The sequence below is a fragment of the Mus musculus genome, chromosome 3 (assembly GCF_000001635.26).
Source record: "Mus musculus strain C57BL/6J chromosome 3, GRCm38.p6 C57BL/6J".
Classification (NCBI taxonomy): Eukaryota; Metazoa; Chordata; class Mammalia; order Rodentia; family Muridae; genus Mus; species Mus musculus.
In genome coordinates, this window is record NC_000069.6 from 144,556,946 (window position 1) to 144,570,418 (window position 13,473).

Genomic DNA, 13,473 nt, shown 5'->3' on the forward strand with positions numbered 1-13,473 from the left:
TTACCACATCGGCAGCATCTCCCTTACTGGGCTGGGTCACAAGGAAAGCCTGACTTCTGACTTACAGGTCATCTCCTGCCCATCTTCCCAGATTCCAGGGGTCCCACTCATTTCCTCTGCAGGTACACCGGGAAAGCCATCTAGGTAAAAGCATGCAGTGCTTTGTGGCAAATCACTCCCGCCGAGTGACTTTCAGCTAAAGAAGAAGCGGGAGGGGTTGGCTGGAGGTGGAGCGCAGGGAAACCGTGGCAGTGAGTCTGCTGGTCAGAGTACTAAGGAGGACACAGTTCAGAATGAGCAAAGAGCCGGGCAGTGTAAGGCTGAGAAGAAACTAACGAAGCATTCAAGACCCGGGTGAAGGTCTTAACCAATGCTCCCGTGGGCTACACGGGAAACTCTTGCAATGCACAGAACATTACAGAGAATCCTGAGGAGGTAACAAAGATACTGCCTTTGCTCAGGGCAGAGTCAGCTGTAAATTAAAGGCTACAGTAATCCCCTGTACACAACCAAAAGAAACAAACAAGCAAACAAACAAACAAAAAATCGATTGTTTCTAGATAACTTGAACATGCCCCCAAATGCAGCTTAGGAGTATTTACAAAAATATGGAAATATGCAATATATAACAGAAGACAATTCACAATGCCAGGCTCCCAGTTAAAAATCATTGGGATAGTTTGGATAGAGGTAAGAAAGTCTTGTTCATAAGAAACAGAAACGCCAGTCCATAAAAAGAACCTCAGAGATGACAGGGAAGGCAGATTTAATAAACAAGGAAACAGAAGAATGATAACAACGTTCCGTTTGTTAAAGAAAAGACAGGAAAGTGAGCACATCTTAAGGCTGTAGACAGAAAACAATTTATTAAACATCCAAACTGAACTTTTAGGATTGGTAGGGAGAAGGGCGTACTGCCTGGGAAAAAGGCCGATTCTACAGTACAGAAGACAATACCAAAGCAATTTAAAAGAACAAATATGAAAACGTCTGGGGAAATGCGAAGACATCACTGAGTTCTGGACAAGTCCACGCAACACAACACACATATGAGTTTCTGAAGGAGAAGGAAAAGAACACAGAAAACCCATTTGAAGAATAACAGCCCTAATATGCAAGCATAATATCAACTATAAATTCATATGTCCAAAAAAGTCCGAAAACCCCAAGGGTCTTAGTCAACTCTGCATCCTGTGAAAACATCTGAGAAAAACAAACTAGAAGAGACAAGTTTTTGGCTCAGGCTTTAGACATTGAAGCCTATGGCTGGCTAACTCCGCTCTCCTGGCCTGCACTGAAGCACATTAAAGTGCAGGCACGGGAAAGCAAGGCTGGGCACCTCACAATAGCCATGGCACAGAGATACAGAGGGGAGAGCCAGAACAAGGTCAACCTCTGAAGGCTCACACTAACTCCCCACCCCGAGTGCACATGCCCCAAGAAGCCTGGTGTCCTGGCTCCCAGCACCTCCAATGCAGCCATCAAACTGAAACCACCAGTGGACTAACCACTCTACGTGTCTGGCAGAGAACTCGTGATCTAAACACTCCCCAGAAGCCACACCTCTAACTAAACTCAGCCCTGGGTACCAAGTCCTCAACACATGGCTAGGGGAGACTATTTCATAGCTGAACCACAGGGAGCAACAGCAAGGGCCATGATAATCAAATCACTTAAAACCGAGTGAGAAACCACACAAGCCCCGAACATGAGAAAGCAATGTATTACATACAGTGGAACAAAAACACAAATCATAGCTGAGACCGTGGAACCAAATCTTCAAAGCTCTGACAAGACATATTAATGTTGACCTCTGTACTCAGCAAAAATGTTTTCAACCATTAAGGCAGTGAATGCTTTTATAGACATACGAAAATGAAAAGAATTCAGACCAGATTCTTCGGTATAAGTAATGATATAGAAATCTCATAGGATGAAAGAAAAATGAAAATCTGCATGAACACAGAGGAATCAGAGATACCACAGACAGTAAACACACACGTGAAACTTAAAACGCCTGAGAATGTTTGCGTCTTCATAAAATATAATCGGCTACATAAAGCAAAAATAATGTACTGCAGATGTATTAAGAATTTTAACAAACTTTATGGTACATATTATACCATAATTCATAAAGAAACCACATTCACACGCACAAAGCAGTGCTAGTGTCTCACTCAATGAGAAAAAATGGGGGAAGGGAGAGCAGCTTTCAGCCTAAAAGCAGAAAAAGTAAAAGAACAGATGGAACAAAGAAACCAAAGGCAATTCAGAGATTTAAAGGCAACAACATCAAGAATTACATCAAAAGCAAATGCTTTAAACACTCCACTTACAGAGGAGATTGTAAAATTAGATTCAAAATTCAACTATATGCTGCCTACAACCAATCTTTAAGTGTCTAAGATGTATCAAAGGAAAAGTGCTTACTGAGAAAGCAGGAAGACCTGAGTTTGAATCCCAGTACCCAGATTAAAGGATCGTGTAGCCACAGACATCTCAAGGGCCCAGAACTGGGAAGGAAGACAGGCAGAGCCCCAGGGCTCACTGGTTAGACAGAGTAGCAACTCATAAACCTACAGGCTCACTGAGGCACCCTGTGATGTGTAATCTTGGCTGTCAGCTTGACCACATCTGGAGTCAGCTATCGCAAGCAGCTGGGCACCACCATGAGGGGCTTCTTGATTGGATCATTTGTGGTAGAAGACCCATCCTAAATCTGGGCCACACCTTCTGGTAGCAGCCCACAAACAAGACGTGATGAAGGAAGCTTCTAGAACAAGCTTCTAGAAGGAAGCTTCTAGAGCATGACTGCTTGCCTCGCTCTGTCGGCAAGCTCATCTACCTTGCCGCTGAGGTATTCCTTTGCTGGTATCAGAATCTACTTCATTAGGATTCCAAGATATACTGAACAACCATTGGATTCGTGTCTCTTCCATGGGGAGACGGCCATTGTTGCACTAGGGAGATCACAGCCTGTAAGCCACTCTAATATATCCCTTTTTAATACATGTATATATGTATTATCCATATACATGTATCTGTATATATGCATGTATGTATGTATGTGTGTGTGTATACACACAGACACATTCTCTCAGCTCTGCTCCTCTAGAGAACCCTGACTACTACAAATCCTATCTCCAAAACTAAGGCGGAGGCACGGGGAAATGGCTCAAGCAAGCAGAGCAGAGTTCAGATCACCAGAACCCATGGGAATCCTGGTAGGCACCGTGGTCCACCTGTAATTCCAGCCTCCAAAGTGAAAGGATGGGATGTTTTTAGTGCTAGGTGGTAAAACCAGCTGAATCTGTGAGCCCCAGGACTAAGAGAACCTGACTCAAAAGAAGCAATAGCCTATAGAAGGGCGGATCTTAATATTAACCCTGGACGCCCACATGAACACACACACACACACACACAACCTAAACATGCTCCTGTACACAAACGTGCACCCACGCATCCACATACACATATGAATACACACAGGCTCGACACTACATACTCAAACATATGAAAAGAAGGATTTAAAAAATGTTGAGAAGCAAATGATCCAGACGTCCCATGGCACCCTCTGGCTTCCAATGACAAGACGAAGAAACACACCATACTGACGCCCATCGAAAGAAAAGCATCTACATTAACATCACACAAAGTACACGACTGACTTGGACCAATTTGTGTTGTTACAACAAAACCCCCGAGATTGGATAATCTCTAAAGGAAATCTTACTTCCTCAAACTCGTGAAGTCTGGGAAGCTCAAAATCCAGGAGCCGCCTGGTGCCAGCCTGGTGAGGGGTAGCAGGAGCACACTACCCCCAATGCTGTTGCTCGGGAATGGCTTCTCCAACACACACACTTGTCCCAGAGCAAAGGATATTAACAAGGATGGAGTTACTCAGACTGAAAGAGGCTGGCTACAAAGACACGATCCTTAGACATTTACACTCCTCATCGCAGTACCTCAAAATAGATTAAGCAAAATGAACTGAAAGAAGAGACAGCTATCCACAACCACCAAAAAGAATTCAAAATCGGACAGGGCAAATTAAGCAGAAAGAAAAACACAAGTCAAGGAGGCCTGAATAGCACCACAGACACGGAGAGCACTCACCACTTGTAACAGAATAAACTTCCTCACACTCACTTGCACACCGAGAAAGTTTATCATTTTCTTTGAAAATTGTCCTCGTCTAACGCATTCTGAGTCCGAGTTTCTCTGGGTCACCCACGCTGGCCTTAAACACATCCTAAGCAAGCCTCTTGGGTCAGCATCCCGAGCAAACGGGATTACAGATACACACTAACATATCTGGGGCTTACAGTACATTTTAAATTGGTAAGTGCAACTCTACATTTTTTGTTCAAAGCATTGTAAAACTGCTAACTCAAGCCACCAAACCGCATGCCATACTTCACACTTATTTTCTGTTATGACCTACTTGGGTTATTACCAAATTTGTAAGTATACAATACACTGCCATTCATTATAGTCACAGGGTTATAGTCACTACGGTCAGCTTGATCGGATCAAGAATCACCAGGACCAAGGCATCAGAGCAGGGATCATGTAGATTAAATCAGCCTCCGCCCGGCGGGGCCGCCTGGATTCCGCTAGTTTCTGAGCTGCCTGTGAGTGACGATCTAGATTAGGGCCATCGCTGTGAGGAATACTATTCCTTGAGGAACCCCGGACAGGGTGAGGAGAGGGCAACCTGAGCAACAGCACTCGTGGCTGTCTCCTGGCTGTGGGTGTGATCGGCTGCCTCCACGTCACGATGAACGGTGCCTCGGACTGTGAGCCAGCAGTGAGCGCTTCCCTTGTGCTGCTTCTATGACAGCGACAGGAAAAGGAACTGACAGAGCTACCACAGACACTTCTGTTCTCTAACTCTATCCCCAGCCCTTACCTCTCACACTCCAGTCCTGGGAACCTCCAATCCACCCTCTGCTCTCCTGGAGTTCAGCTTTCTCAGATCCCACACATACTCGGGATCATGCAGTGCTTGCCTGCTGTGCTTGGCTTATCCGACCTAACCTCATTTCTTCCTGTGTGCAGGAGCAAACGCCACGCTTGCTTTCTTTTCGTGGCTAAGTAGCACTCAATTGTGCATGTGTGACAATGTGTTTTTATCCATCCATCCATGGACCCTAAGGTTGACTGCTTATGTCTGCTGCTGTAAAATGACTCTGCAATAGCCAGGATGATGCAGAAACCTTTTTGACACACTGACTTCATTTTCTAGGAACCTAGAAGCGATGGTGGACTGGATTACAAGGCAGTTCCTGGTTTCATTCTTTGATAAGCCCATTTTCTTTTTTCTTCTCTCTCTCTCTCTCTTTGGTTTTCGAGACAGGGTTTCTCTATGTAGCCCTGGCTGTCCTGGAACTCACTCTTTAGACCAGGCTGGCCTCGAACTCAGAAATCCGCCTGCCTCTGCCTCCCAAGTGCTGGGATTAAAGGCGTGTGCCACCTCACCCGGCTGAGCCCATTTTCAATACTGGTATATTAATTTGCATTTCCATCACCAACATAAAGGTTTTCCTTGATCCACGATTTCCCAACACTTGTTGTTTTCCACCTTTCCATTAGCAGTCTTTCTAAGGGATGTGGGTAGCATCTCATTTCATATTTCCCTGGCAATTAATAATACTGAGTGCTCTTGCATATGTTAAGAATTGGTAATTTTCTTTTGAGAAATATCTTCTCAGATCACTTAATTCTGATTATTTCTTACTACTGAGCTGAGTTCCTTAAACATCTTAGACACTAACCCTTATCAGATATATGTTTTGCGAATATCTTCTCCTGTTCTGCATGACAAGATTTAACTCAAATTTCAGGCTGGGGATGGACTCAGTTGGTAGACTGCCTTGATCACAGGAAGCCCTAGGTCTGATTATTTGATTCCTGGTACTGTATAGATCTGGACTTGGGGGACATTCTGCAATCCCTGGTAGAAGCAGAGGATCCCAAGTTCAAGGCTATTCTTATATTTGGCTATATGATGAGTTTGATGCTGGCCTGGGCTACATGAGACCCTGCCTTTAAAAGGTAAAGATTTGTCTCATTTATTTATGTTGTACTGAGCTGGGAAGGGCTCTGTGTAAAAGCAGAGATGAGTGAAAACAGAGCAGTGATCCAGAGGAGAGCCGACAGCATCTTTAAATAGGGCGGAAACGGTAAAGTGACAGACATCAGGCTCAGTCTACAAGTACTTTAAAGTGAAGCTAATGTGACATTTCTTTTTTTTTTTAAAGATTTATTTATTATTATATGTAAGTACACTGTAGCTGTCTTCAGACACTCCAGAAGAGGGAGTCAGATCTTGTTACGGATGGTTGTGAGCCACCATGTGGTTGCTGGGATTTGAACTCTGGACCTTCGAAAGAGCAGTCGGGTGCTTTTACCCACTGAGCCATCTCACCAGCCCTAATGTGACATTTCTGATACATTAGATGCAGAGAAAAAGCAAAGGTCCCAGGAAACCTGAGAATCTTAAGGGATGGGGCTTTCGTCAAAATGAGAAGGAAAGAAACTGAGTTTGGGTGACACAGGGACAGAAAGATCAGATGATCAGTTCTGGAGATAATGAATTTGAAAAGTCTGTTAACCCCCCCTTCCACTAAAATGTCAATGAAGCTGAATTATGTAAGTCTAATGCCTAGAAAATAGGCCTGAGCTAAGAGCATTACTGCATTTATAAACTGTCAACATATAAAGCACCAGCTGAGAGAGAATCAGAAAGCTCTCAAAACCGAGTAGGAAGAAAGGGGGCCCGGAGACAGAAATGGAGGCCCACACAACTAACAGTGTGCGTCTTGGGCCCCAATAAACAATGCCTATGAAGCATGTATCCAGAATTGTATCCAATTCTGTTGACATGCTAAGATGAAGACACAAACGGTAACAGCATTCAGGAAATGCCACGGTGACGACTGTACCTAAAGAGAGTTCTACAGAGTTCTGGGAAGGGGAGCAGGGTTGTGGAATAAGGGTTAGCTGGGTGGTTTCTAATTTGGGGCTTGGAGAGAAATATGTTCACAAAGAATCCAGAAGAATGGCAGGGGCGGGGGGCGGGGGGTGGGTGCATGATTACGACAGTACAACAGAAAACTTCTAGAACTGTGTCCTGAGACATGGAGGGTGGGATCAGATGCACACGTGACCCAACTGGAGCACTGACTTGTAGTTAACAGGCAGAAAAGAGGGCGTTGACTACAGGCGCTGGTGGGTGGAGAGAAAACAGTGAATAATGAAGTTATTGTGAACCCTATCAAATTCTTCTGAACATCCGCTCTTGTGAAGTGCTTCCCAGAGAACAGTGTTTGGATATTTGTTATCAACCTGGTCTTACTACATGCTAAACAGAACTATTAGAAAGCTTACCAGGACGAGAAACAGACCACCTGGAATTACCATGCGATCAGCTACTTCAAGTGATGTTTCCGGCCATCTTCAGCAAGATTCGGTAAGTGACGCATCAAACCAGCATTTCTAAAATTTCCTGTTTCCCTGCTAACCTGATAATCAAGACCTCTCACCTGTAGCTACTGCTCCATTTGCCTACAGGTGGCATCTGCATAGTTTCAAGCATTTCTCGAAAACTACCAAATCCCAAAACAGCAGTCTCAGCGGTGACCCTGGAATTAGTTCTTCGGTAGAATTTTGAGACAACAGTACTTAACAATTTTCACCAAAGTCAACAACTGCGTAATTTACATGGAACCATGTTCCTCACTCAAAGGACCATACCCTCACACATCCATAAGCCCAGAGTGGCTTCATAAATGTGTGACTCACATATGCTATTTAAAATGTTTACGCCCTATAGGAAGAAGGTCTTAACTCTCTGATTCTGTAGGAAAAGCAGCTTTTGTGACCCTGTTCCATCAGTCATCACCAGCAATGGGCACACTCCTGAGAGTCCTAGCTATTCTTCACAAACAGCAACTTCTTTTTTTTTTTTTGGTTTTTTGAGTCAGGGTTTCTCTGTGTAGCTCTGGCTGTCCTGGAACTCACTCTGTAGACTAGGCTGGCCTCGAACTCAGAAATCCACCTGCCTCTGCCTCCCAAGTGCTGGAATTAAAGGCGTGTGCCACCATGCCCAGCAGGCTACAGTTCTGAGTCACGGCTACATTAATTTTCGCTTCTATTCTTTCACATTTGTTAGAAAATTAGGTATATGATCTACAACCACACCATCTTGAACATAACCATCTAGCCAGACAATCAGGAATGCATTTTTTCAGAATAACGTTTTCAAGCGTAACTTCCCAGAGAAAGCTCTTCATAACTATGGTCCTTATCTTGCACATGTCAACAATGAGCCAAAGGCTGTCAACATGACTATTAAAACTATGCTTGCTTTATTTACCAGCTAATATCTACAGGCCGAAACACAAACTCAGAACCCCAAGTGTTTCTCTGACTTTGGAATGTTTACAGAGGTAACTTAAGAGAGAGAACCCAAATCTCTACCTAAATTCCTTACGGGTTCCTATGTACCATGAGTAATCGCTTGGAGCTGAGCCTAAGCTTTCAGTGTGCTTGCATTCAAAAAGTGACCCGTGGTGTGCAAGTGTTTATCACAGCAGCGTAGCAGCATCCAAGAATCTGACCTGGAAGCGCATGGTTTTCAAAACTTCTGTCTTGGGTTACTTAAACTATTAAATATTGGTGATTTATTTTTAAACCAGTATAGGGAATCACATCATCCCTTATAAATCTGATAAGAGCTATATATAGTTTTAGAAAATTCACACATCTTGATGTATGCATATGTATGTGTATATATGTGCACACATACATACACACACACACACACACACACACACACATGTTCCTGATGTCTAAAGAACTTCAGGTTAATGAAAAAGACTGGACTATGAAACCAACTGAGCTGAGAGAACACAAAGCTTTAGCATAGGAATAACAGGGTTTACATGAGAAAAGACAGATTATTTATGAATACATTTGCCATAAATGATTATTTATCAGAAAACACAGTAAATCTCTGTGCATAAACAAACGGTTTAAAGGGCAAATATAAAATAAAAACTATAAAGTATTCTACTCAAGTACAGAGACTATACTACCTTGGTTCAGCAAAGTCTCAAATGAAAGCTACTTGCCTACATTGTTAAGATTTGTGTAAAGTTTTAACCTTTCTGTATAAACTATACCACAGTTGAGACAAAGGCAGACTTAGAAAAGAGCAGATATAAAGAACAAATGATTTATTTACATTAACATTTAAAAACCCAAATAACTAAAAAGTAGTAAATTATCCAAATGAACAAGAACAAGTAGAAAGCAATAAACAACGTAAAAGGCTTAACTACAAACTAAGGAACTACTAGTTGACTTAACAGCATCGTTTCACAGCCTCAGTGTCAGAAATGTAAACCTGAGCATGTGTGTGCTCTGGCAACATCCAGTGCCTTAACCTCTGGGGTAAACACTGGTAAGGAACATGTTTCCTTGACCCAGACATACCCCCTATTCAAACATCACCTAAAGATACCAGCAACACTGTTTATAATATCAAGAAAATAAATAACAAGACTTAAAAGTGGGGAAGTTGTGGAGACAAACTATTACTGACATAATAATTTAGGATACATACATAATTTGGAATATTAGATGGCTATTAGAATAAGTCAGAACATGTCAGATATGACATGAAAAAGATTTATAATATTAAATTTAAAAAAGCAAGTTGGAAGATAATATATAACAATAAGCTGCAGGAATATTTCCTTTAAGAAAAAAATAAACTATAAAGTAGAAAACTAATATTGGGAGCTTTAGGAATTCCTATTTAGATAATTTCCCAAGAGGCCAGTAACGATGCCTTAGTTTTGAATACACCTATTGCTATACTGGAGATAGATCTCCCCATCTATATTGTTGACTTTAACCAGGTTGCATTACGGTCATTAACAGACATTACAACCCTTTGGAATCTTCTACAGCCAAAAAAAAAAAAAAAAAAAAAAAACTATAAAAACTATTTTTAAGGGTAAAATGTTCAATAGCCTTCCAATGCCAAAATAAAAATGCTTTTTAATGCTGCATCTTACAATTACACCAAACAACCAAAGGTTTTCTTCTTCAATAGCAGGAACAAGCTATTTTAGCCCATTTCGCTGAGTAATATAATTACGTTCATTACATGGATATAAGCAAAGGGCAAGGCATTATAGCAATTCCTTTGTGTCAGAAATTGAGTTTTCTCAGAACAATATTCATTCTCAGCAATATATGCATCGATAACACAATTTATAAATGCTATTCAAAGAGCTCAACTGCAGTAGAATGCCACTACAAAGTCTCAAACCGCTTGTGTAATTACAGGAGTCCTCAATTAGGAAGCAAACATACCTGCCTTCCAATTCTGACTCCACCAGTTACTTACTGGTGATACAATCCTGGCCTGATCATATAATTTAAGGATTATTCTGTATTTGAAAAATAGTTATCTCTGGAGTTCTTGGAAGATTAGATAAGAATATCACAGACAACAGTTATCCAGTCACGACCTGAGTCTTTTGTCTCTTTCCTGGGGAGTCCGGATAACGGTCAGTGTCTCAGTACTGACTTTTAAGCAATACTGGTTTTATAAGGGGGTGGGAGTGGGAAGGAGGCAAGGTGAAGGACATTTACAATTTCTCTCAAGGATGAAGAAGGAAGAACACTTGAGGCCAGGAGTTCTGGCCCAGCCTGGGAAACACAACATAACACCTGTGTCTTTTAAAAATAAAAATATTTACAAAAAAAAATCTAATCAGAAGATTAATGAGCTGATATAAAGTTATATTATCTGTCATGCCGGCATCTCTGGGTTACTTTGAAAGCTATTTTTTCTCTCTTTTTTTTTTTTCTTTAAGACAGGATAATGCTATGCAGCAGCCCATACTGGTCTTGAACTCACCATCCTGGGGTGTCAGCTTTTAGAGTACTGAACTACAGGCCTGGCCCACCGTGGTCAGCCCTGGCCTATCTCTCAGAATTATTTATTCTGGCGCATAATTGCTGTTTCCCTCATAGATACTCATTTGGACGCACTTATTCCTGACAGGACTTTTTTTTTCCCATTTATGAAAACTATGAGGGTACGCATGGTTCTACCTGTGGTGTTCTATATCCTCAGCTATTCTGGTGGCGTCCACAAACAGCTTCCAAGCGCTGGAGAGGAAACTGTTAGGTCAGGAAGACAATAGGCACATTCAATCAGGTTGAGCCTCTACAGCTAGAGAATTCCAAAAGCCAATTGAAGAAATAGTAAATACAAGTGCTCATTTTAACAACTTTTAATTTATTGTAAGCTGAGTCACTTTCTTTCCTGTAAAACTGGATCATGAATGAGGCCAGACTCTGACTGTAAATGTTGTACAGATGAGCCACGTGAAAGGCAAAAGGAGATACTGTTCAACCTTCAATATTTAAACTGAATAACTTTTAGCACATAAAACCTTTCTAAATCCAGTACATACATTCAGTAGTTCTTCAAATTTCACTCTAGAAAGGAGGACTGGACTGCAAGTACCTTTGGCTTCTCTTTCACACGGAGCTGGACATCAATCAAACGATTCTTGCTTTTATAACACTATTCTTTAAAATGTGTTCAAGGCTTCCTTAAAATCTACCAAAAACTTGGAAATATCTACTATATATAAAATTTAAATTCTTTTCTGGTACTTCTTTTCTTGAAAATTAATCCGCACCCCCAAGCTGCATCTAGCTGTTCCTCAAGGTAACTTTAAATCGTGTTTAAGAAACAGGCAAGGTCAAAGTGTATGCAAAAGCTGTTTCCCATATTCAAATTACATTCTCTGAGCTGATTTTCAAGTGTCACATACATTTTTAAATCAAAACGCGTCAATGATTAAGTCCCTGTCTCCAGAGCACTTCCAAATACCAAAGTTCTCCACTATCCGGAAGCACCCGACTATCCGCGCTTTCGACTGCTGTTGCACAAGTTCGCACTCCAATTTTGTGTTTCAAGCACCCTTTTCCATTCGGGCACTGAGAGAGACGCTTTAAGAGACCCATATGGTTCACTCTCCCCACTCTTTTCCTTTCACAAGGTAAACCCTGCAATTCCAAACCCTCAACGTTCCCCTCTTGTACATGCAATCAGCCTAAACTTACGACCCCACTCTGAAGCCCAAATCAACCAGTTTAGCGTCACTCATAAAGAACTTCAGTCCCCCAGATGTCTCCTTTTCGTGCCATCATCGGCTCCGCTGTCCCACACCGCCAGCCTACCAAAGCTGTCAGTTCTAAGGTCCCTTACTGCCCTAGGCTCAGGCATGCCTGCCACTCACTACGGTGAGCCGCTTTCACTCCCCATCATTCCCGGAGTCTCCTTCCATTTCTACCCATCTCCCCGCGACGAATCTCCCCACGACCACCATCCCCAAAGGATCCTGTGCCCAGGTGCCCCTAATTCAAATTCCAGTCCCCATCTCTGCACATGACTGGGGCTTTGCAGAACGATTTGGAAGAGAAGAGAGAGGGAGCGTTTGTGTCCTCCAGCAGCACCAGCTCCAGGCAGACCTGGGTCCCCTCTCTCAGTGAAGGGCCGACGGGGCAGCCCTCTGGCCAGAGACCTCGCGCGTGCAGCTCATCAGCCCAGCTTCCCTCCCCGGTGGCGGGAGCTCGACGTGCCCGGGTCCCAGCTCTCGAGGTTCTCCGAGGCCCCCTGAGGAAGCCCACTTGCTATAGCCGGCAATGCCCACCCGCCAGCCCGGCCCCGGCGCACCGCTCGGCTGCCTCACCTAGCTTCGCCCGGGACTCCTCCAGCTTCTGGATCTGGTTCTCCAAGAAGAGCATCGCCACCGCGAAGGCCACCACCGCCAGCAGCTGCAACTTGGGCGGCATCATAATCCTGAGGAGCCCCATGAAACCCGCCGCTCGCGATCAAGACATACCGCGGGGGGCGGGGAGCGGGGCCCCGAGGGCGACCGAAGCGCCGGGAGGAGACCCCGACCCGGGAGCTGCGCGGACTGCCGCGCCGCAGCGACCCCCTCCTCCTCTCCGGTCTCCCGCCCGCGGGAGCCAGCGCCGGCCGCCTGGTGCACGCTTCTCCCCGGCCCACTCGACGGCCCTGGCGCCCTCCTGCCGCTGCCGCTGCCGCTGCCCCCTGGCTTCGGGACCCCACGGCCGCACGCCCTCTTCCCTCGCTTCCTCCCTTCCCTCCCTCGGTCGCTCGCGGCCGCGCGCTCCTCCGGTGGCGATGCGGCTGCGGCTGCGCCGCCCTCGGCCCGCCCCCTCCCCTCCCCCTCGGCCACCACGCGCACGCCTTGACGCACGCTGCCCGGCAACCAGAGGCTCCACCCCCATCCTCCGGTACAGTGGTGTTCATTGGTCCGAAGAGAGGCCGCTTCTCGCCCTTTCGGTTCGATTTACGGTTGGGTTCCTTGTCACGGGACTCAAGCAAGGCGTTGTCCGATTGGGTAAACT

At 44.2% G+C, this 13,473-nt stretch overlaps 1 protein-coding gene across 3 annotated transcripts in view; it reads right to left on the reverse strand.

The window, feature by feature from the left end:
* The window catches only part of Hs2st1 (heparan sulfate 2-O-sulfotransferase 1), a 140,516-nt gene extending 127,245 nt beyond the window's left edge, over window positions 1-13,271 (reverse strand). For 2 of the 3 annotated variants that reach the window (NM_011828.4, NM_001355234.1), the window contains exon 1: window positions 12,789-13,271. In NM_011828.4, coding sequence (NP_035958.3) covers window positions 12,789-12,912 — 124 coding nt within the window. In that variant the 5' untranslated portion in view covers window positions 12,913-13,271. The other variant, XM_006501450.4, reaches the window with a different exon arrangement.
* Between the last annotated feature and the right edge of the window lie 202 nt (window positions 13,272-13,473).